Source organism: Homalodisca vitripennis, chromosome 2 (assembly GCF_021130785.1).
Source record: "Homalodisca vitripennis isolate AUS2020 chromosome 2, UT_GWSS_2.1, whole genome shotgun sequence".
Taxonomy (NCBI): Eukaryota; Metazoa; Arthropoda; class Insecta; order Hemiptera; family Cicadellidae; genus Homalodisca; species Homalodisca vitripennis.
Genome location: NC_060208.1, coordinates 51,825,551 through 51,847,383, shown reverse-complemented (window position 1 = coordinate 51,847,383; position 21,833 = coordinate 51,825,551). Strand labels below are relative to the sequence as shown.

The 21,833-nt window shown below is 32.4% G+C and overlaps 1 protein-coding gene across 1 annotated transcript; it reads right to left on the bottom strand.

The window, feature by feature from the left end:
* Positions 1-297: 297 nt before the first annotated feature.
* Positions 298-1,015, bottom strand: LOC124356255 (sterol 3-beta-glucosyltransferase-like). The gene has a single exon (XM_046807440.1). The coding sequence runs from the start codon at positions 797-799 to the stop codon at positions 530-532; it is 270 nt and encodes an 89-aa protein (XP_046663396.1). The 5' UTR covers positions 800-1,015; the 3' UTR covers positions 298-529.
* Positions 1,016-21,833: the final 20,818 nt, after the last annotated feature.

Genomic DNA, 21,833 nt, shown 5'->3' with positions numbered 1-21,833 from the left:
TACAAAAATAAAATATACAACATTTATTATACAGAATCTTAAACCAATTATATTAATTTAATAAATTTTAAAAAACTTCCTTAATTTATGTGTACATACCACGAAATATGAATATTCTAAATATTCATATAGAAATTACATAAAGTTTTAAAAGGAAACAATTTGAGTTTCTTGAATGTAAGTATATTGAAGTAAATTTAAAATTATATATTAAACAATAATAATGAAAACTTTACTTACCACTTGTTGGCAAATGAAGGTGAAGTGTTGAAATCTGAAAATGTAAAACCTATTCTTTGCTAATTATTTAACAACTCAGTTACGTGAATTTACTTTATTATAATTATTTCCCATGATTTGAAATTGAATAAAATCAAGAAATAAATTTCGTTCTTTCAAAGCTATTTTAAATATTACTTGAAACCTTCAACAGGACCAAAATTATAGAAAAATGTTACTATCTACATAAAGAATTTGCATTTCATTAGATTTTAGGATTAATTTTTATTTTATTTTCTCTAGAATAGTATTATGTATGAAAAGGATATGGATTAGTGATCATGGCGAGACACCAGTTGCGAGGTCTCGAAGTCTGGTCGAGATATTTCATGGAGATGGCGACAAATCCCGGATACGGAAGTTCCTCCTCCTCTTCCTCCTCTCCGTCGTCATCCTCATCATCATCCTCGTCATCTTCGAGATCCGAGAGCGCCGCGACATCCGAGTCGGACCCGTGGACGGGGTCACTGTTTGTGCCGTGACGCCTGGGGTACTGCGGGTAGGAGTATTGTAAAGCCATATCGATCACTCGGCTAGGTACACTATCGATTATCGATCAGTCACTCGATATCTACGACCCCATCTGCTACGTGATGCTGCTCACCGGACAGCTCGATTCGTAACTAAACACGCTCCGCCGACTTGACCGAACTCGAACGACATCCATGACCACGCGCGACTCGGAGTCTACATCAAAAGGGCGCTCACTCGGAGGACGGGGTTCGGAGGCCGGAATTATCTGAAACAAAAAAAACTGTGATAAACTTTTTTCTTATTCTTAAGTAATACGACACCAATTTAGAATAACACTAACACCCTATTCTTCAATTGTTTAACTGAAATAATATCGTAATATATAATTAGTGTAGTGCTCGCTATATCATGATTGCTAAATATAAATAGACAACAGAGGGCACCATGACTGGCGGTATAAGAGGAAATTGGCCGAGATTAAAACAGTGGTACAAATATTAAGATGTACGTTTAACGTCTTGCGAAAAACTTGCCCAATAACTGGAAAACAACGCTTCTACTACATGTGTCGTTGTTTTGCGTTTTATGTACGGTATATTGTAGCTTAAAAAAATAAAAATTGTATCACTTCTACTATAAATATATTTTCAGTGGTAGAAAATATTATTTTTAATTCATCATAATTATCGATTAAGAAAACATAAATCTTTACTTCTTTTTTATGTTCTCATTATGCATCACTATGCTTATAAATATAAATGTCAAACTCCTGGGTGCTACACCTAAATCGTCATTAGTTATATCTTAACACATTCCTTTCAAAACAGCATATAGTTTATAGTATATATATATATATATATATATATATATACATGGACATATTGGGGTCTAACCCTAGAAGCACCATCATCATCATAAAACACGTTATCCCAGATTACTAGCGACAAAGTGGAGCTTCGCGTGGCAGACAGAGATAAGCGTGCTTGTCACTCTGTCTGCTTTAGTTAATCGTGGTCGGTCTCACTGTTAAAAAGAATCAGATCCATTAGCAACTTATAATGTTGAATGATGAAAACTCTCAAGGGTATCTCATTGAGTACACATTTTTAATCACAAATATGTTTTTAGTATTGAATTAATTTTCTGAAGGAAGAGTTTAATATTTGTTACTTTTATATATATATATATATATATATATATATATATATATACACACACACACACACACATACAGGGTGTGATATAAACGTCAGGCTGGCTAAGCATTTTCAGATTCTATGTGTGATTCTAAGCTAAAAATGAAGAATATTTCTATTTACACTTTGTTTAGCAGCCAATATATTTTTTATTTAAACAATTTTATCTTTCTTATTGCATTTGCAATTGTTACACAACTTGGTAAACGAGTCCATGTATCAAGATATTATATCAGAAACAATTATTTAAAATTAGTACTAATATTTCTAATATAATATATATAATAAACCGCTGTTTTATCAAAACTAAGACACAAAAACTTTAGTAAATAACTTTTCCTTTCCAATAATACCCCATTTGTAATAGTAAGTTAAGAAATAACTATTTTATGGAAGGTTTCTTATAACATATTCAAACTAAACGGCCCATAATTTGACAGTATTTGACAGCTGTTATTTAAATCAGCTGTTACTGTAATTCAAATGCAACAGTGGCATTGGCTATTGAGTCCAACGAACTATACTACTGGAACGCACACTGCCCATAAGCCACATGTTGTGTTTTCCGGTCGCACACAGCTGTGCGTTACTGGTGTATCCATGGATTTGCAGGCGCTTAAAGTGGGCAAGTACTCACCGAGTTCTGTACTCCATGCCAATGATGCTGATCTTAGAACACATTAACTTTTTATTGGTTTTAAATCTAAGGGTAAATTAAGTAGATCAAGTAATGATGTACGGTATTGAAAATTGTAAAATATTGTTATTTGCTGTAGTTATCTCAAACAAATGCGACCACTTCTAAATTGACGAATTCACTGGAAGCCACAAGTTATTTTTAATTAAAACTGTGACTAAACTATTTTTTTAATAATATCTCATCACATCGAAAAAACAGAAAACTTTTGATATTATAAAAAAAATCCAACTTATAAATAAGGCAAAAATTGGTCAAAATAATTTTATTTTCTAACACGTATATTAAGTGTGTCATGTTTGTAAATTTTATGTAGTTTACTTTGAAATAAAATACTGTCAATAACAAGTTGTTTTTTCATCTGGGAAATATTTTAATGCCTGTAATTTTTGTTTCAGACTTTGTAAGAAAAATAAAAGTCAAAATCTCAGTTATTTTGATATTGTACAAAAATCAGTTTTCTTAACTAAAAATAAAAATCCACGGTAAAAAGCAGCTACTATCATTTGTAATAATAAATAAATTGTAGTATCTAACAATTGTATTAAGTCTAGAAGGCGTTTTAAAGTGATGTTAGATCATTACTATAATGCCTGCCATATGGGCGGAGATAGTTCTTGCCCATTTCCAGCGCCTGCAGACTCGGAACGCAGCCCAGGATTTCGGCTCGGTTTCTCTGGCCCAGAGCGCGTTCCATTATTATAATTCATTGATTGAGTCTTTAACACCTAATAAATGTAAACATAACCAAATTAACACGTTTGGTAATTCAGTTTACACTTGGTAGTGTTTTCGTTGCTTCAAGGACTTTTAAAGTGTTTCATTCAGTTGCTCGATCCATAAAAAGTAATCAACACCCACAAATGTATGTTAGTTTCTTTAATTACATTGCATACTTTATAATCTTTAACTAAAACTTTAGGTCAGACTAACCGGTGCAGGTGTGGGTGACGGATGCGTTCAGGTTTATTTATAATGTATAGTTTATATTGAAATGTAACTGAAAATTAATAAGTGCTGAATTACTAAAACATATTAACTCCAATTAATTGATAAGACGTTATTACTTAAACGTGTCACAAGTTAGTGAGTTGTAATATGCCATGAAAACCTCGGATAAGGTCTTATAAATAACTGAACTCGTGTCAGATAAACTTTCCACACACTAAAATAGAAAACATCGCCAAGGGAAGGACACAAGTGACCCTTACATCACTAATTACCTGACAACCTCTACGACTCTCTTGTTTATCTGAGTAGTAAGTTTCATTTGTTTGTTTGCTCATATTGTTTGCTTTATCCGGATGTGTTTAGCTACATCTGAATTGTTAAGTTTCTAAATCGTTTTATTTACTTCAGTAAAATTAACCTAGTGCTATGCAGTCTCATTATATGACTCGAAAATCATATAAAGTACTTTTTAATAGATTAATTTTAATTTGAACACCAAATTCGTGAACTTTAAGATTACTGATCTATGCTACACATAGCATAGCAATGGTGGAATCGGTTGATTTTATGTAAATTTTTAATTTTGCTCCAGTTCACCGTTCTCTTAATGCAGCGTCTATAATCAGACCTAGTCACAAATTTGACTATTGGAGTGTAGAGTTAATTATTCAAAAAAGGTCTGCGACGAAGATGCTCAAGATTCAGATTCCAGACACTGCATTAAGAGGAAGTCATACTGATCTATGTTAACAAATAGGAATACTGATACGGCCAAGCTAGTTTATTATAATTTAAGTTAATTATTTGAGTATAAGGTTAAGTTTTTATACAAAATCTCTTGACGGAATCGCCCTCGTGTTGCCAACCACCGAAAATGTGTGAGTATGTTCACAAAACATCAGTATCTTCAACAGATGTGAAAACCACGCGCCAGTCTAAATATTATATATAAACGTTACTTTTGGAAACGATAAATTAATGTTCCCATAAAACCCCAAACAAGTTGATAATTATTGGTGCAAATATTTCCGTTGGCCAGCTTGGTACGCCATCTTCTTTTAGCACGGCAGCTGTTTAAATTTGAAAATATTCACAACGCCTTTATTTATAAACTTAGAAGAAGAAAAAAACATAAAAAATTCCGGAATTTTTATACCATTTACTATAAAGTTTTGTTGTAAATTTTTATGCATTTGTAAGGGTTTTCGAAATATTGCGGACATGTATATTCTATCACAATAAAGTAACAATTAAGTTGTCACAAACATCTATCTAACTCTTCCGACTGATCAGGAAGGACTATTTTTACGTATAACAAAATCACAAACAAAGATACAAAAAAACAACAGCTAAACAAATATATTTGCAATTTTAGATACAATGTCGTAGTTAAATATGTTTGTTCTAGCCATTACTTACAAATACACCATAATAAGTAATTAACTGCTACTCTAAAGAGTAAAATGAAAAAAAAAACCAATAGAGTTTAGATGACAATGTTTTCGTTACTCATCGACAGTCACTGTATTGCCTTTTATTATAAATGACATTTTTATTTATAATATAAGAAATGAAATGAAATTGCTTTTTATTTACTTCAAACCTTAATAAGAAATATGGGAGGATTCAGAATAACTCAAAACGAAGAAAGGACTCAGACCAAACATTTAGATTGAAGAGAGTTATCATCCGTTATAAAACGTTTATTGAAGTAATTCTATAAATATTGTATTATTAAAAAACATGACGTAAATCAAAATGATGACAATGTAATGCGTTATATACCATTGGTTTTTCATCCATGGTGTTCAGAAAATTAGAATGAACATGAATCTTGTATTGGAATGTCGCATTTCTTCAACTACAAAAATTCTTTTAGAATTTGGAGAGTCAAAGAAGGTAAAAAAAACTACTAGTAATATTGTGACATCCTGTAAAAAATGTACTTTCATGAATTTTTACAAATGCATCATTGGATATCATCCTGAGTATGCCATCTTTCATACATTCTTAAAGAAACACAGCAATAAAGCTTTTGAAAAGTAAATTCCTTTCTTGGGTGTTCTGCAGGTTTCATTACTTGGATGGACTAACTTTACGAACGGCACTATAACTTTCTGCTCTTTCTTCTCGTCGTGCTATTAATAGTACGGGAGCTAGCAACGTTTCTAAAACAAGAATTTCAGGTCAGCTAAAATTTTGATATGCTGTCTTTCTTGCTCTTTCGGTTGGAGTCCGGGCTATCTGGCTGGCGGTAGTGGTTGCGTTTATTAATGCGCATCTTACCTGCACAGATAAAAATCCTGGAGCGCTTCGGCAAATGGACAACATGGCGTCAGTCTAAAGTCACATGTTTGTTTTGTGTTTGTGTTATTTGTGATGTTTATTTATTAATTTCGCTACAATCGCCAGTGGTAAAATGAAATGTGTTTCTGTAATTAAAAAAAGCACTTCAAACTGTCTCTCTCCAACCACCTGTCTCATTTATTTCAGTAGGCAGTTCAATGTCACGGTACTTTAATTTATATTTTAAATGTATATTCAAAATTTCCTGGCACTTCTTCAGTTGTGCCAACCACGAAAAGAATGATTTTATCGTTATGTCCTTTACAGAAATACATTTCATTTTACCACTGGCGATTGTAGCGAAATTAATAAATAAACATCACAAATAACACAAACACAAAACAAACATGTGACTTTAGACTGACGCCATGTTGTCCATTTGCCGAAGCGCTCCAGGATTTTTACCTGTGCAGGTAAGATGCGCATTAATAAACGCAACCACTACCGCCAGCCAGATAGCCCGGACTCCAACCGAAATAGCAAGAAAGACAGCATATCAAAATTTCAGCTGACCTGAAATTCTCTCTCGAAAACGTTGCTAGCTCCTATACTATAAGTTTGGTTCGTCATAGATTCTAGATTATTATCACCTGTCGGGCAAAATATAAAAGTCCCCGAGTTTACTGTGTAATTAAGAGATTCATTCGTTGGCCTTTATTTTGGTGTTTGTAGTCCAATATTTACGTGTACTGGGAACGTAAACGCCTTTAATAATATAGATGGCTGAGAAGTAAATTTGCAAAAATTCACAAAACATGAAAGTAGCATAGTGATTGTTTCTCATGCTCAACTTTTTTTACATATTGAGTAGTTTTTCATATTTTGTATAATTGGACACTAGAATTGTTTGTTACTTAATTTTTAGATATTATTACCAGTCTGAGGGTTAGGACAGTGCGAGCATCAGTGAGATGTAGGTTTGAATGAGAACATTATATAAAATACATTAGTTTTACATTTTTAAATCCTGAAAATTCACGATAGTTGGATACTATCCGGAGGCGACCAATTTTTGAAGTATTTTCCTACCGGGTACCTAAAAGCTACATGAAAGAACACACTTTGACTAACCGTGAAAACTACATATCATTATGACAATCGGTTCTTGACTTCTGCCTCCCAAAAAGAAGCGATGTCGGCGAGAAGGAGGCCACAATTTCTTTATCTACCATTTGTTATTAGGCTAAATTAGTTGGTAAGTACATACGTACGTATTATAAATATAAAAAGTAACGAGCGCTCACTTGATCTAAGCTTGAATTTAAGTTGTATCTCGAGGGATGTTTTTCTTTTTCTTCCCCAGAAATGCGGGGAGGTGACGTACCACCGAAACTCGCACTGAAGGCTAGGGGCATTTCCGTTCGGTACTTTCCCGACCTGGGGATCGTGTGCCAGATCGTCCAACGAGACCTGATATCGAAAGAGTTGGGATGATCAGGGACGTGATCTGAGGTAGGGAAAGTACCGATCGGAAATGCCCCTGACCATCGGTGCTGGCTTAAGTGGCGCCACCCTGCACTTCAGGTGAACAAAGAAATCCATCCCTTGAAATAGTAACATAATGCAAGGTCAGATCTTTTACGCTGATACTACTTATAAAATATTTATTATGACTTAATCTAAACCTACTTATACTGCATCATAACAATTAGTAGATAGGGACAAACTGGTCTCCTTCTCGCCGACATCGCTTACCATAACGAGTTTTTTTACAGTTTACATAGCTCTACGTGGGATATACGATCATGTGCACTAAAAGCACTATCATCATTACAACGAAACGCATCAGCCCTGATTACAAGCGGATAAGTGGGGCTTCGCGTGGTAAACGAAGATAAGCGGCCTGGCCATTCTGTCTGCTTTGGCTAATGATTGCACATTTCTCTGTGTTAAAAAGAAACATAACCATTTACAACTTCTGAAGTATAGTAGTTTATCATAAAAGTTTAGTAGTGAACCTCTCAGCATTAATGAAACATGACCTATTATTATTGTTAATCAATAAATTCAGTTAACATTTTAATAAAATTTGCAAGATATTTGGAAGGCCGTCAAAAATTAGTTTTATATAATTTAAAAAGGTAAATAATTTAGTTATAAGTACTTAAATTGACACAAAACAATTTTAGGGTATATACATTATGTTCACCTTTTATAAGATATTTAGTTTATGTATAACAATTTTAGTAGGTAATGGCACAACATTAAAAAAAGTTAATTAGTTCATTAAAATGACATATAAGCTCCTTTTTTTATAAGTTGTAATAAGTACAAAACTTTAAGTTCAACACGCTCCCTACTTTGTTCGAGTATAACGCAATAACAGCAGGTTCCATTATGCAGCTTAAGAAGTATTGCATAAGCGCCTAACCAATACAAGACTAGACTACATCCATGTACTAGAAACCATTTTGATTTTAGTTACATAATAACAATGACAAATATTTTTGTAGTATCATATTTTTAATTGTGTTATTTATCTTAGGGATGTTTAATTTTTATTGTGTATATAATACGCATTAAAAATACTTTCTCTTTTTTAATATTTTTATTTATTATTCAAAAAATGTAAATTTTTTAAGTTGTTAAGTAACATGAAACTCTGGACATATAGTAGTCACTTCTAAATAAGAAGTAAAACATTGTATGATTCGGATACGATTATAAAATATGGACGTTACACCACAACAAACAAGGATGTGAAACCTACACACATTAGAGTTTCTTTCAAGGTTTCATCCATACAAATTACTGATGTTTGTTTATATTAATCGGTTTATATACAAGTAAAATATTGACAGAAAGAAATTAACCACATTTAAATAGGTTTTTACATGTATTAAATCAGCATTATTTCGCTTATGCATTTTAATGAGACATCATTATTGTCAAAGTAGTATTTTTTTCGTAATGGATGTCGTAATAGCTTAATAAAAACACTAACACGTACACGAAAACAAACACGGACACGGAATACAATTTTTTTTATTAAAAACTATCGGAAGGTATATCGTTACGGCTTGGCTATGAACAGGTACAAAATTGAAACAGCAGGATTGGGTTACATCGTTACGGCCGCCATTATTATTATTATCGTTATCAGCTGGGTCAGGGAAAGGGTCAGTTGATCGAGATTGCTCTTTCCTTGTATTATAACGTTGAAGATGCAATGTAACTTGAAGCTCAGTCATGCATTTGTTTCGTCATTTACCAGAAGAAGAGATCGGATTGCAGATCTTTGTATTGTTACTGACAGCATTGTTGACTAAACGATGGCAAATGTCCGAAAATAGTCTGTTCCTTCTCTATTCTTCGTCGTAAAAAAAAAACTTCAAACAAAGAATTGAAGTTTAGCTTCTCATACTATGTGTAGTTTTTATTTCAACCCTTTTGAATAGCAGGTTCAACACTTAAATTTCTCCAACGATTCTAATTTCTACCCTTTAAACTCACATGTAAACACATTGAGTCGGTCACTAATATTTTTCATAGCATGGTCACACACATGGTGGACCATTGTATGGATTTCATTCAGTCATGCTTACGTTCACTGTAACGTGTTTTTAAATTTGTTCGGTGTAAGCGTTAAGACTATCTGTATTTTCTATACTTATCTAGATAAGGACGATGCAATTCTGCTATTTAAAAAATTAATTACAACTAAGATGGCTAGTGAAATACTTTATCTGTTTTATTAAGAAATACTATTAAATTACTTTTTGAGGAAAAAGTATTAAGGAATCTGTAGCCTAACTTGTCTCTAGCTGTAGAGCTAGGTGTTTTTTGCTTTATAGGAGCAGCATATTATTGTCTATTTTAAAACACGTCGCTTTGGACAGTGCATTCAACTAATACCATACTAGCGAATATTGGCACGAAAACTCCATGGTTATCAAGAAAAATACGTCCTCTGACAACTATGTACTTTAATAATTAATTCTTCCTTGTGAAAACTATTTACTAAATATCAATGGTTTCCGATAAATCCTAATTGTAAACGGATATCGCCTAGTTAACTAACAGCCACAAAGGGGCCAGGAACTGCGTTGGACGGGATAGACGTTTCCAGCACAAAAGAGCCAGTGATGAGCAGCCCTCTCTACCGTCATAGATAGAACCTTGCAGATCGTATGTAACTGACTTGGCAGAAAACCAATGTGCCTGTGTCAACAGTGCAGCCCCCATTAGCTCAGCCTTCATCAGCTACATTAGTCAGCCTGACTTTATAGCTTGCAGCCCGCCATAAAGTATACCGAGACGTGTTGTATGCGCTATTTTATTATGTCACCAGGTAACAGGCTGGTGAGTTCCATTCCTCTAGATGATCAAAAATTCGTGTCAATTTGTCTCTTCGCAATATACTTAGAGAATCGTTAGAGATATATGATCACTGCAAATATGTCACTCAGGGGTATTCATGCCCTTCGTGTTGCCAACAGTGTGTAATTTAAAACACTCGAAACTAAGCAGAGGCATAGGTTGTATAAAAATGAGTCACCCATAATTTCTGGTATATGTTAGTATTGTATACTTAGCTTATTTAAGTTTTGGCAGTGACAATTTCCTTAAAATAACGCTACCAGTATGGAGATAATACAATTACGACTGTCGTTGTTTTAAACAAGTAATATTTTACTCAGGTAGTTTTTTTAAGTTTAAGCTACGTACCTATAGAAAACTTTTTCGTTCTCTGCTGGCTTAAGAATATTATTTATGTTACAGTCTTAATCAAGCCATTGATACAAGTGCACTAAGAAACGATACTTCAAGTATGACTATATTCAATATTGTACGGACAATTGTTATACCAATAGTTACCATCAATTGTTATACAATTATGGACTATATTCAATATTGTTACCATCAATATGACTATATTCATATTGTTACGGATACAAGTGCACTAAGAAACGATACTTCAAGTATGACTATATTCAATATTGTACGGACAATTGTTTATACCAATAGTTACCATCAACATTTTTATAAGCCACGGATACAAGTGCACTAAGAAACGATACTTCAAGTATGACTATATTCAATATTGTACGGACAATTGTTATACCAATAGTTACCATCAAACATTTTTATAAGCCACGGATACAAGTGCACTAAGAAACGATACTTCAAGTATGACTATATTCAATATTGTACGGACAATTGTTATACCAATAGTTACCATCAACATTTTTATAAGCCACGGATACAAGTGCACTAAGAAACGATACTTCAAGTATGACTATATTCAATATTGTACGGACAATTGTTATACCAATAGTTACCATCAACATTTTTATAAGCCACGGATACAAGTGCACTAAGAAACGATACTTCAAGTATGACTATATTCAATATTGTACGGACAATTGTTATACCAATAGTTACCATCAACATTTTTATAAGCCACGGATACAAGTGCACTAAGAAACGATACTTCAAGTATGACTATATTCAATATTGTACGGACAATTGTTATACCAATAGTTACCATCAACATTTTTTATAAGCCACGGATACAAGTGCACTAAGAAACGATACTTCAAGTATGACTATATTCAATATTGTACGGACAATTGTTATACCAATAGTTACCATCAACATTTTTATAAGCCACGGATACAAGTGCACTAAGAAACGATACTTCAAGTATGACTATATTCAATATTGTACGGACAATTGTTATACCAATAGTTACCATCAACATTTTTATAAGCCACGGATACAAGTGCACTAAGAAACGATACTTCAAGTATGACTATATTCAATATTGTACGGACAATTGTTATACCAATAGTTACCATCAACATTTTTATAAGCCACGGATACAAGTGCACTAAGAAACGATACTTCAAGTATGACTATATTCAATATTGTACGGACAATTGTTATACCAATAGTTACCATCAACATTTTTATAAGCCGGATATTTTAAGAATAAAATCCATTAGAGTAAAGTCGTAAAAACTCAAATGGCGTTATTTGTAAAAAAAGTCTATAATTTTCGATGTATATAAAACGCTGATTTGTAGCCTTAATGTTAGTTTGCCTCTGGAAAAAAAATATATATATATATGTATGGTTAACACTGCATCTACTATATTCTGAAGACCAACCGCTTTCTAAATTGCAGTTTCTATATGCTTGCTGAGTACATAATAATATATCTATTTACGTACAGTTAAAAGAAGTGAAACCAGCCGATATCCTTACCAGCCAGTCAAACATACAAACATTATATTTCTGACCTCTTTTATAACATAGTAAGTTATATATATTCTTCAATTAATAACCCGGGAGTACGGATTTGGGCGAAGGCATTTCTTCTTGTGTTCGTGTATAAAAAAGTGTATTATTATTATTAAAGTGTGTCTTTTAATTCATTTTAATTGTTATATTTTATTTTTTACCTTTAACATTGATGACAGCTAAGTAAGAAATTAATCTAATTTCCTTAGAATCCATTGAGTTATTTATTTTAATAACAATTGCACTCCAACGACTACATTTTTATAGTCACTATTGTTTCTCTTTTTCTTGTAATACAATTTCAAACCTTGGATAACATAAATTATTATTGTAACATTCGGCCAACTTCTTTATGTGTCTATAGAGACTCGTACCTCACGTAATAGCACTATTTATAGAACTATATATTTATTAACAAGCTGTTATACGTGACATTAATCGAATATTGCTATACTACTTTGGTATTATGAGGATTGTGGTGTAGTTCGTTAGCCAAGAAGTTTCAGGAATCAATGGTTTAACAACCCGAGACTAAAACCGTTTAAAGCTCGTTTGAAATGCTTTTAGCGTCCCAAGCATTCATACTGCTGATGTGTTTATGGCTAGGTTACAGTCTAATCGCACAATAAAAGACTGTAACTAAGAGAGGAAAATCGACAATATAGAATGTGGTATAGGGTGAGAGTGCTGTGTATTTCGCTACGGTTTGATGTTCTGTGGGTGTTGTAAAGTGTAAACTGAAATCTTGACAGTTGCTGCACAGTGCGTAATGTTCTGCAACTACGTACACTAGTTGATTTTAAAAACATAGATGGAATGAGCATATTTTTAATGGCATTCAAAACAATCCAGAGCTACGTGGCAGTCACTGAAAGATATTCTAATCTCCTGATCTATTTTATATTTAAATTTAAATAGCAATTATTGAGAACTATGACGTTGGAGAGTGACACAGTTCTTAACAGCACCTGTAAAACAATTCGAAATTATCTTCAATATATTATGTATTTTTGCTGAATAGCTTCATTAACTTCAGTAACACTTATATTTCGCCAAGTGTGGAGGAATTATAAAGTCGAAGTTCTTAGCTTTTCAGTTAGTGCAGTCTTGAAAATTAATAAATGGTGGAGCTCTATTTATTTTGGTTTATTTTAGAAATAGGAATAGGCCTATGTATTAACCAGGGGCCCTAAGAATATCCATGTAAAGCTTCAGTACAATCACTTCAGTAGTATTTACGTGATCGAGTAACACAAACACAAACGTAAACACACAGACACACACCATTGTATTTTTATGTAATAACTGAATGTTAAAGATTTGGTTAAAGATGATTTGTGACTTAAATATATTATTAATATCCGTGTTAATGTTTAAAGACCAGGTGCAATAGAATTTTGATCATAGAAACTGCTTCCCACTTTGATTACAGAAATTGAACATACTATATTAAGTATTTTACAGCTTAAATTTCAATTCTTCCGATACGAATTCGGAGAGGAGAATGTTTCCCATCGTTGTATATTACTTATATCAGAAGTCCTTCCTGTGACATTTAAAAGGGAAGAGGTCGCTATTATGGGCAGTAAATGCATCCGAAAAGCCTTAGAAACAGCTACTTTTCAATAAAATAAAGCGAGCTTTCGAGAAGTAAAGACAAGGAAAGGAAGTGTCAGCCGTTTCAGTATTATGTTGCGGTAAAAGCGTACTTTAAACTGAGTCTCCTAGTACGGCGATGGCGAGGTCAGCTGAATCTGTGTAATGTTCTGGAACAAAGTTACACTCCGACAAAAATTAAAAATAATGCTGAAAACACTGTTGTGATTAAAAGTAACATCTGGTCCCTACGATTTTCACTTATATTCTATATGTTTGTTATGATTAGTAATGTGATAGAAATCATAGATTAATTGCTACAAATGTGTTACAAATATAAAAAACGGACATTTATAGAAACTTTTTATGTATAGTTATAAGTTTTTTTATAATTTTGTGAGCTAAGCACGAAGTATAAAAACATTACTACAATATTAATTAATAAACAATATAAAAATACTTTGAAAAGTCCTCAACTGTTTGTTTTGTCTCAATATGTTTACTCTAAGAGAACGTTTTACTGAGCATTTATATTGCTAGTTCTATTAACTAATTAGTCTTTGCTTTCACCAATACTAATCTCTTTTTAGTACATTGTTGGTTTATCTCACAATAAAATAATAATTGGCAAAGCCACTGGCTCAGAGCGATCGTACATACATTATCCATTCACTTAGAATCTACAAATCAACATGCTTGACTTTGAATGAAATCAAAATAAAATTTTGTTTTTGAGATACGTACATTTGGTGTTTCTTGCCATCCATCAAAAGAATCGCCAAATTAGTTATATATTATATAGTTTATCGAAATAATATCTTGTGAAAATAACTTATATTTAGTAACTCTGAAAGTGGGTAAGTCCAGAGGAAACAAGTAAGAAAATCAGTTTACACTTAAAGTCCCTATGGTGGGCAGGGTTGAATATTAATTTGATATTGAACTCATATTGATGAATGTTGAATTTGGATTCAATTCACCTTCTTCATAATGCATAGTGCAGCGTATAAAATCTGACGTTATCACAGAAACTTCCATAGCTAAGTTATGCAGTCTCGGTTGCATCACCTTGCTTAGAGATCATGTCTAGAAAATCGTATTGCATTCAATTCTACATCTGATAAGATAATAAGAATATCTTTACACCTATATAACACTATATTTTGTAGTCTGGCCGACTTTGGTGTCGAAACGAAGTAAAGAGTTCATTTTGAGCTTCTCGTCGCTGACTTTTTTGATCCATTAAGACAAACATCACTTCATATCCCAGGAGTCTAAACTGTAACAGGATGACATTCAAACGCTGTACTGAAGTAAACGAGCTAAACTCAACATTCATCAGAATCAGTATAGTTATAATTTGTAATTCGTTGTACATTATAAATTTTATTCGCATTCCTTTTTGTGCTCTATATTTTTTCGCAATTGAAAAAAGCAGCGATACTGTAAAAATTGATTTCAGGTTATCTAAGTCAGCTACACGGAATAAGAATAAATACCGCAGAACTCCGACAAAAGTAATAATAATGTTATCATTACTATTGGATTACAAAACACTACTATTAAAATACATTAGTTTGAAAGCCATTATGTATAATATGAAACCAAATAAACATGTAACAAAACTTGGCACATTTCAATTACTCCTGTCATTCATTATAATAGTGCACATGATGTACGGGCTAGAAGATTTGTTGCCCACCCGAGCTTCCGGACATAATTCATCTGTATAGAACAAGACGTGAACATAATTACTTCACGGACTACACATTACCGATTGCATGAATGATGAAGAAAAAAGTTATGAGCCGAATTAATGAGTTCTAAGACACTCTGTCAAAGTATACCAGTACCCACCATTTCTATTGTGAGAAATGGTGAGTTGCGGAGATGAGAAAAGGGATGCTTTGGTACACTTCGTAATCTTGTTGAGGGTATCAGATGAATTCCTTTGTATTGTACATATTGATCTTCCATGTTAAAGCGAGAACGAATAAGGTGTTATAGGGTTATTTTGGAATAAATATAAAATAAAAAGCATCAAGTACTTACCCTCATTACAATATCAGCGTGACTCACTTTTCATTGATTTCAATTTTTGTTAAATTTATTTTTATCAGAATGGGATTAAAATTCCCGTACTTTCTTTTAAAACTCGCCTTGCCCTGATGAATAGTGATTATCTTGATTTCAATACCATTAGCCATTGTTTTATATAATTTAAATGCTAATTTCAAGCATTCTAACAATTTATTTGAAAAAAACTTTTTGATTTTTTAATATTAAATACGTTTAAACAAATAATAGTTTTTGGATAACTATTATTCACATATTTTTAAGCTGAGACATCCCATAGTTACATTACAACACGTGATTATGTAAACCCATTTTAAGTTTACTAATGTTCTTAGTAACTTTCTAGTTTATCATTTTGTGACTCAAGGTCATTTCAGAATAGATTGTAAAGAATAAATTTTGTAGGGAGGGATTTTGGGAGTGGAAAACAGAAAGCGTTTCTGAATTGTAACAATATCTTTATGTATTAGTATTTATTCATTTTTCATACACTGATTAGTAGGCTATGAATATAAATGTTATATGGATTACTTTACTATAATAAAAACCTGAATACCTGACTGGGTCAAAGTCTTATACAACTAAAAGCTAGAAATTTGGAAAATAAAACACCAAAAACATCTAAAGCACAACTACATTGGACTCATACCACCAGAAAATTCCAACCTGTCCACTCTATAGTATAAGAACCACTTGTAATGCCATCAAGTAGCAACGTGTGTCTAATAGCTTTCTATTCAGCAACTGCTGAATAATAGTCTCCAATCGTATTTTGAAAAGTAATTAGATAAGTCTGATCCACTCTTTGCTTTTTTGTAAATTTTATAAACGAATACTGTATGTTTGGTTTCATGCTTGCACTATGGATACAAAAGAAAACTAAATCGATAAATATTGACCCATTACATAATTTAATTCCTTGCCATTTATTATATTATATAAAAGCTTAGTTAAAAGTATACTCAATATATCATACTACAAAATTTAACTGTTCTAAAGTTCACAGAATGTGTTACTATATTTTTGTATGTAAATTATTGTATATACTGCAATACGATTAATTTGTAAAGAGTTGAAAAATAGGATAAAAAGCTGGAATTTATTCATACATTTTAATTAATACTTTTTCAAACAGGATGATTTAAACGCACTTCAATCGAATATCATATAAAATTTAGTACTACATAAAAGTATAATGTATATGTTACATGAATCTGAGATAAACGAAGATTTCTTCCTAAAATCAAATGTTCAGGGAGAAATAAAAAATAATAGAAGAATTTTAGTTTTTCAACTGTACGATATTATGTACTCACAAGTTCTAAGGTACAATATAAAATTGTAATCTTGAAAGATGCGGGTGCTGCACGAATGAAGGCCGAGTGACTTCTCCGTCACGTGTAGCACTGTCCTTATGACATCACGATATTGTCGTGTTTTGGCAGGGTTCCAAAACGCTTCCGTAAACATAACAGATGACTCCATTAACCCATATCTATAACATTAATCTGGCTTTATTACTGCGTACAGCTTTGCTGAGACATGATCCTTACCTATCTGCAATGGTCCAGTTCCAACCTCCGAGTTTATCCCAGTATTTGGGTCTAGATAACAATCTCTGGGTTGTGAATACTACTTGCTACCTCTAGATTATGAAAGTATAGGTGAAAATACAGTGAAGTAGATATCATTTTTTAAATTCTTGATATTTATTTCTTTACTCGTATCAAGTTAAAAAGTCAAAGCCACTGCCAAATCTTGTAATAAATAAATACCATCTTGTCCAACTTCATAAGGATCAAGATATAAGAAATTGTATTGTTTACAAAATACATACGTTATGTTGAAAAGTAATCATAAAACAACAGGAAATTTATATAAAAATAATATTAAAACTTATAAAACGGTAACTGGTAACTGTAGCCTATACTGCAAGAAAAGATACTGCGTTATCACAGGTGTGTCGATTAGGTTTGCAATTTTAAAACGTTTTGATGGATAATTTATATTAAAAACATATTATGTTGATGGTAAAGATTATAAAAGTTTCCAGTTATAGTAATGATGGTGAAAGACAGGTAGAGAATTAAAATAAAAAGGCACTACTAGTTGTGAAGAGATTTCTCATGACGGTGAAGAGATTAAGACTACCCTAAATACAAGCAATAACGCTATTGCAATTATACATTGGTACTTAATTATTTGCTGAGCGTCATCATTTGAAGCACATTACTAGAGGGGCTGTACACTTTTTTCTGTATTTATGTGTTTCTGTCGGCACGATATCTCAAAAATGAACTAACCCATAGACTTGAAATTTACATCACCAGATGGTGCATGCCATTCCACGCAGTTTGGCTGAGCGTTAGCGAATATTTTCACATTGGTCTATGTGAAACCATGAAGACATCAAGAAAATGCAGTAAATAAATTGAGTACAATCACATGATATTTATACGTGTACATAGTAACACAAGTAGCTATGTACTTGAAATTGCATGTAGCTTCAGCGAAGCCTGGTACTTGACACGTGGTTTGGCATACTCCTACCTTGTACTACATCATACATGGATAATATTTGGTGTGACCCATTGTGGTGTAATAAATATGTGGTACACATCCATTAAACAGTTACAGTTGTATTTTGTTACTAATTACCTATCGAATCGTTATTTGATTACCTTAAACTACGAAGTACACTATATCGAGATTGATTTTAATATTTATTACAGTGTATAAAAATGTATTTTCCACACTTTCAACACTAAAATACAGTTTATTGCACTTTCGTGTTTTATTGCAAACATATTTTTAAGTAAATTTGAAACTCATGCAAAGGAAACAATGGATTTATTTTCCCAGAATCTGGAAGCGATATGTTGACGATGCACTTCAAACTGGACACCCTTTTTCAAATGCAAAATTATTAAAAGAAGTACAAAATAAAACATTCCTTGATGCATATGAAACAATTTGTATTAAAAAAAAAAACAAAATAATCTGGTAAACAACGAACGTAGGCCTTTTCAAAATTCACCGTTACTTTATTTGATTTAACTAAATATAAAATTAATGTTTTATATATACATATAACATACTGTGATGTCATAGAATATTTCCTCTTTGTATTTTTAATGACATATGTTTTTATTTAGTACAAAATTGTTTATGTTACTATTGTTACTATTACTTTTATTCAGTTGTGTGAGTCCGAAGATGTACTCATTGAGTACGAAAGGCCTCACAAAAATAAAAACGTTATATTATTAGAGAGTTTGTTTAAATTAATGTACTAAAATACAGTTTTAGTATATTTATTTACGTAAAAGCAAATAATGTCAATAGACTTGGTAGAGTGTTATGGTGTATAAATAAAGTTTTTTTTATATTATATGGTGTAATATACAGTTACTACACAGCCATTACAATACTGCAAATATTATTTCACATTTATTTATTAACATTACACTGTGGCTATAAAATTTGTTGTTTATTGCAACAAGAAAAACAGTTACCGTGGACCCAGTGCTATCAACATTATTTTCTTATAGCATACTTTTGTATTGCTGTGTGATTTATACATAAATACACTTTATTTAATTACCTGTTAAAAAAACATAATTAAAAATAGTATAATTTGTTTCAGAATTATTTTTACAGGCAAGTTATGAGAACTGCTATTCTGGAGACTAGCAATTGGTGATTTTGCCGGACGTTTGCCATCGTTCATTGAAACAATAAATCAGTAACACTACGTTTCGAGATCTGCAATCTGATCTCTTCTTCAGGTAATAACTAACCTAATACATAATTACAAACTAGGTTAAAATAAACAAATCATACCAAATCGTTTTGGCACGCATAAGTCAGGAATCACAACCACCATGCTGTTTGTCAACTTCACTAACTCTAAAAACATGCACTTAATAAAAAACTATACACAACACTAATCATTAAAACTTAACTACAGAATACAGGTCACAATACGACTGCATTCGTCTACCAACAACCTACGACTGTCCAGAGGGCACTAGTGAAGTTGACAAACAACATGGTGGTTGTGATTCCTGACTTCGGCGTGCCACAACGCTTTGGTATGATTTGTTTATTTTAACCTAGTTTGTAATTATGTATTAGGTTAGTTATTACCTGAAGAAGAGATCAGATTGCAGATCTCGAAACGTAGTGCTACTGATTTATTGTTTCACTGAACGATAGAAAACGTCCGGAAAAATCCTGTTTCCTTCACAATCCTTCCATCGTCAAAAATAACCTTCAAACAAAGAATTGGTGATTGCGTGCGAATCCATGAGTAACAGCAAGATCCCAATAGAACTTTAAATAAAGGCAGGGAACGGAAATGTCGGCCTTTTCAGTATTATGTTGTAGTAAAGGCGTACTTTAAACTGCAACTGCAGTCTCTTTGTACGAGATGAAGAGGTCACTTGAACCTTAGTGTACTACTCTAAAACAACGAAACACTCACGTGGCTTAACAGTAACGCTCAATTACTGTTGTGGTAAAAAGTTATTTGTCCACCATTACGAAATTCCAGAAAAGTGACAAGATACCAGAAGTGTTCATGTGCAGCTTAGTCGACTTCTATTGTCCGAGGTGTCCTATATTCGTGAGTGCGGTACACACTCACACTCGCACAAGCGAAGGATCTTCTCAAATATCCGAAATTCTGTTATCATTACAAAGATAGTAAGAATATTATGTTTACTTAAAACAATATAAGACAATCCAATTTGCATGGAACTTTATTAGTTTTATAGACTATCGGCTGGAGAATCTGAAAGGTTTGTTAACACTATAACAGTTAGTTTCGTAGACCATATGTTGGTATTTATCGCTTGGAATTTTCGACCAATAACACGCAATTTATTTGGTCCACGTAAAACGTAATTTATGGTGGTTTCTTTGCAAAGTTAGAAATGTGACTCACTTTGACTTCTGTGCAGTGATAAAGCTTGGGTTCATGTTCTCCTGGACTTCAATCTATTGTCGGTTGTGATAACTTTTAAAATTTTAGAGGCAGTCCAATGTCGTTAGGTTTTAAGTACTATGTTGTGCATACATTTCTTACACATGAAGAAGGAGGAGATTTCAATTCTTGAATCGTAGTGTTATACATTTTGTAATTGATGGCAAATGTCCGAAATTGCATTAACTTTGAAACCTTCCATCGTCAATACCAAACTTGAAACAAAGAATGTTTTAATGTTGGAACCATTGGTATTAATTAAAACGGAAGCAAACTATTGCCGTATTAATTTTCACTCAAATGAACTTCAAAGTCTATCATATCTAATTTCAATAATATACAGTTATGTTGTTTATAGGCATAATTGGTTATTCATTTATTTACCTACAGACCTACATTACATTTAAATTAAATTATTGTTCAATTTTAGATTATAGCTTAAATAATTGTATTAAACATCTTAATCATCAAATTAATTTTTAATCATCTACCTTTTTGCACACTTGGTACAGACAACACACACTTATAAAGTTAAAATGTATTTTCTTATTTCAAAAGGTTAGTTTTGAGAAAAAACGGTGTGTGTGGTTCTAGCTTTGATATTGGTAAAATTAAAGGATTTTTCATTTCGTTTCATAAACAACCAAGACAAAGAGGAAGGACAGAACAAGACACAAGAGTCCTCACACTCCCTAATTACACGACAACCACTGCGACACTCCTTGTTTGTCTCCATAAGACGTTTAGTTTGTTTGTGTAATCTGTTTGCTCATATTGTTTTTAGGTCTGGTTAGCTTTGTTCTGGTCACAAGCCGTTCTTTCCCTTCTTCTCTGCTATTTGTGTGACTTATCATTATACCGTAATGAGATTTTGTCATTGAAATTTTCATCGTAGTCAAACTTGTAAGCATAGTCACTTTACATCATTATTTATTGAGTGATTTTTTTCCAAATTATTAATTATATGTAAGTTGGTGAGGACATG

Coding starts and splice junctions, on each gene's coding strand:
- LOC124356255 (XM_046807440.1), bottom strand. CDS start 799: ATGGCTTTACAATACTCCTACCCGCAGTACCCCAGGCGTCACGGCACA.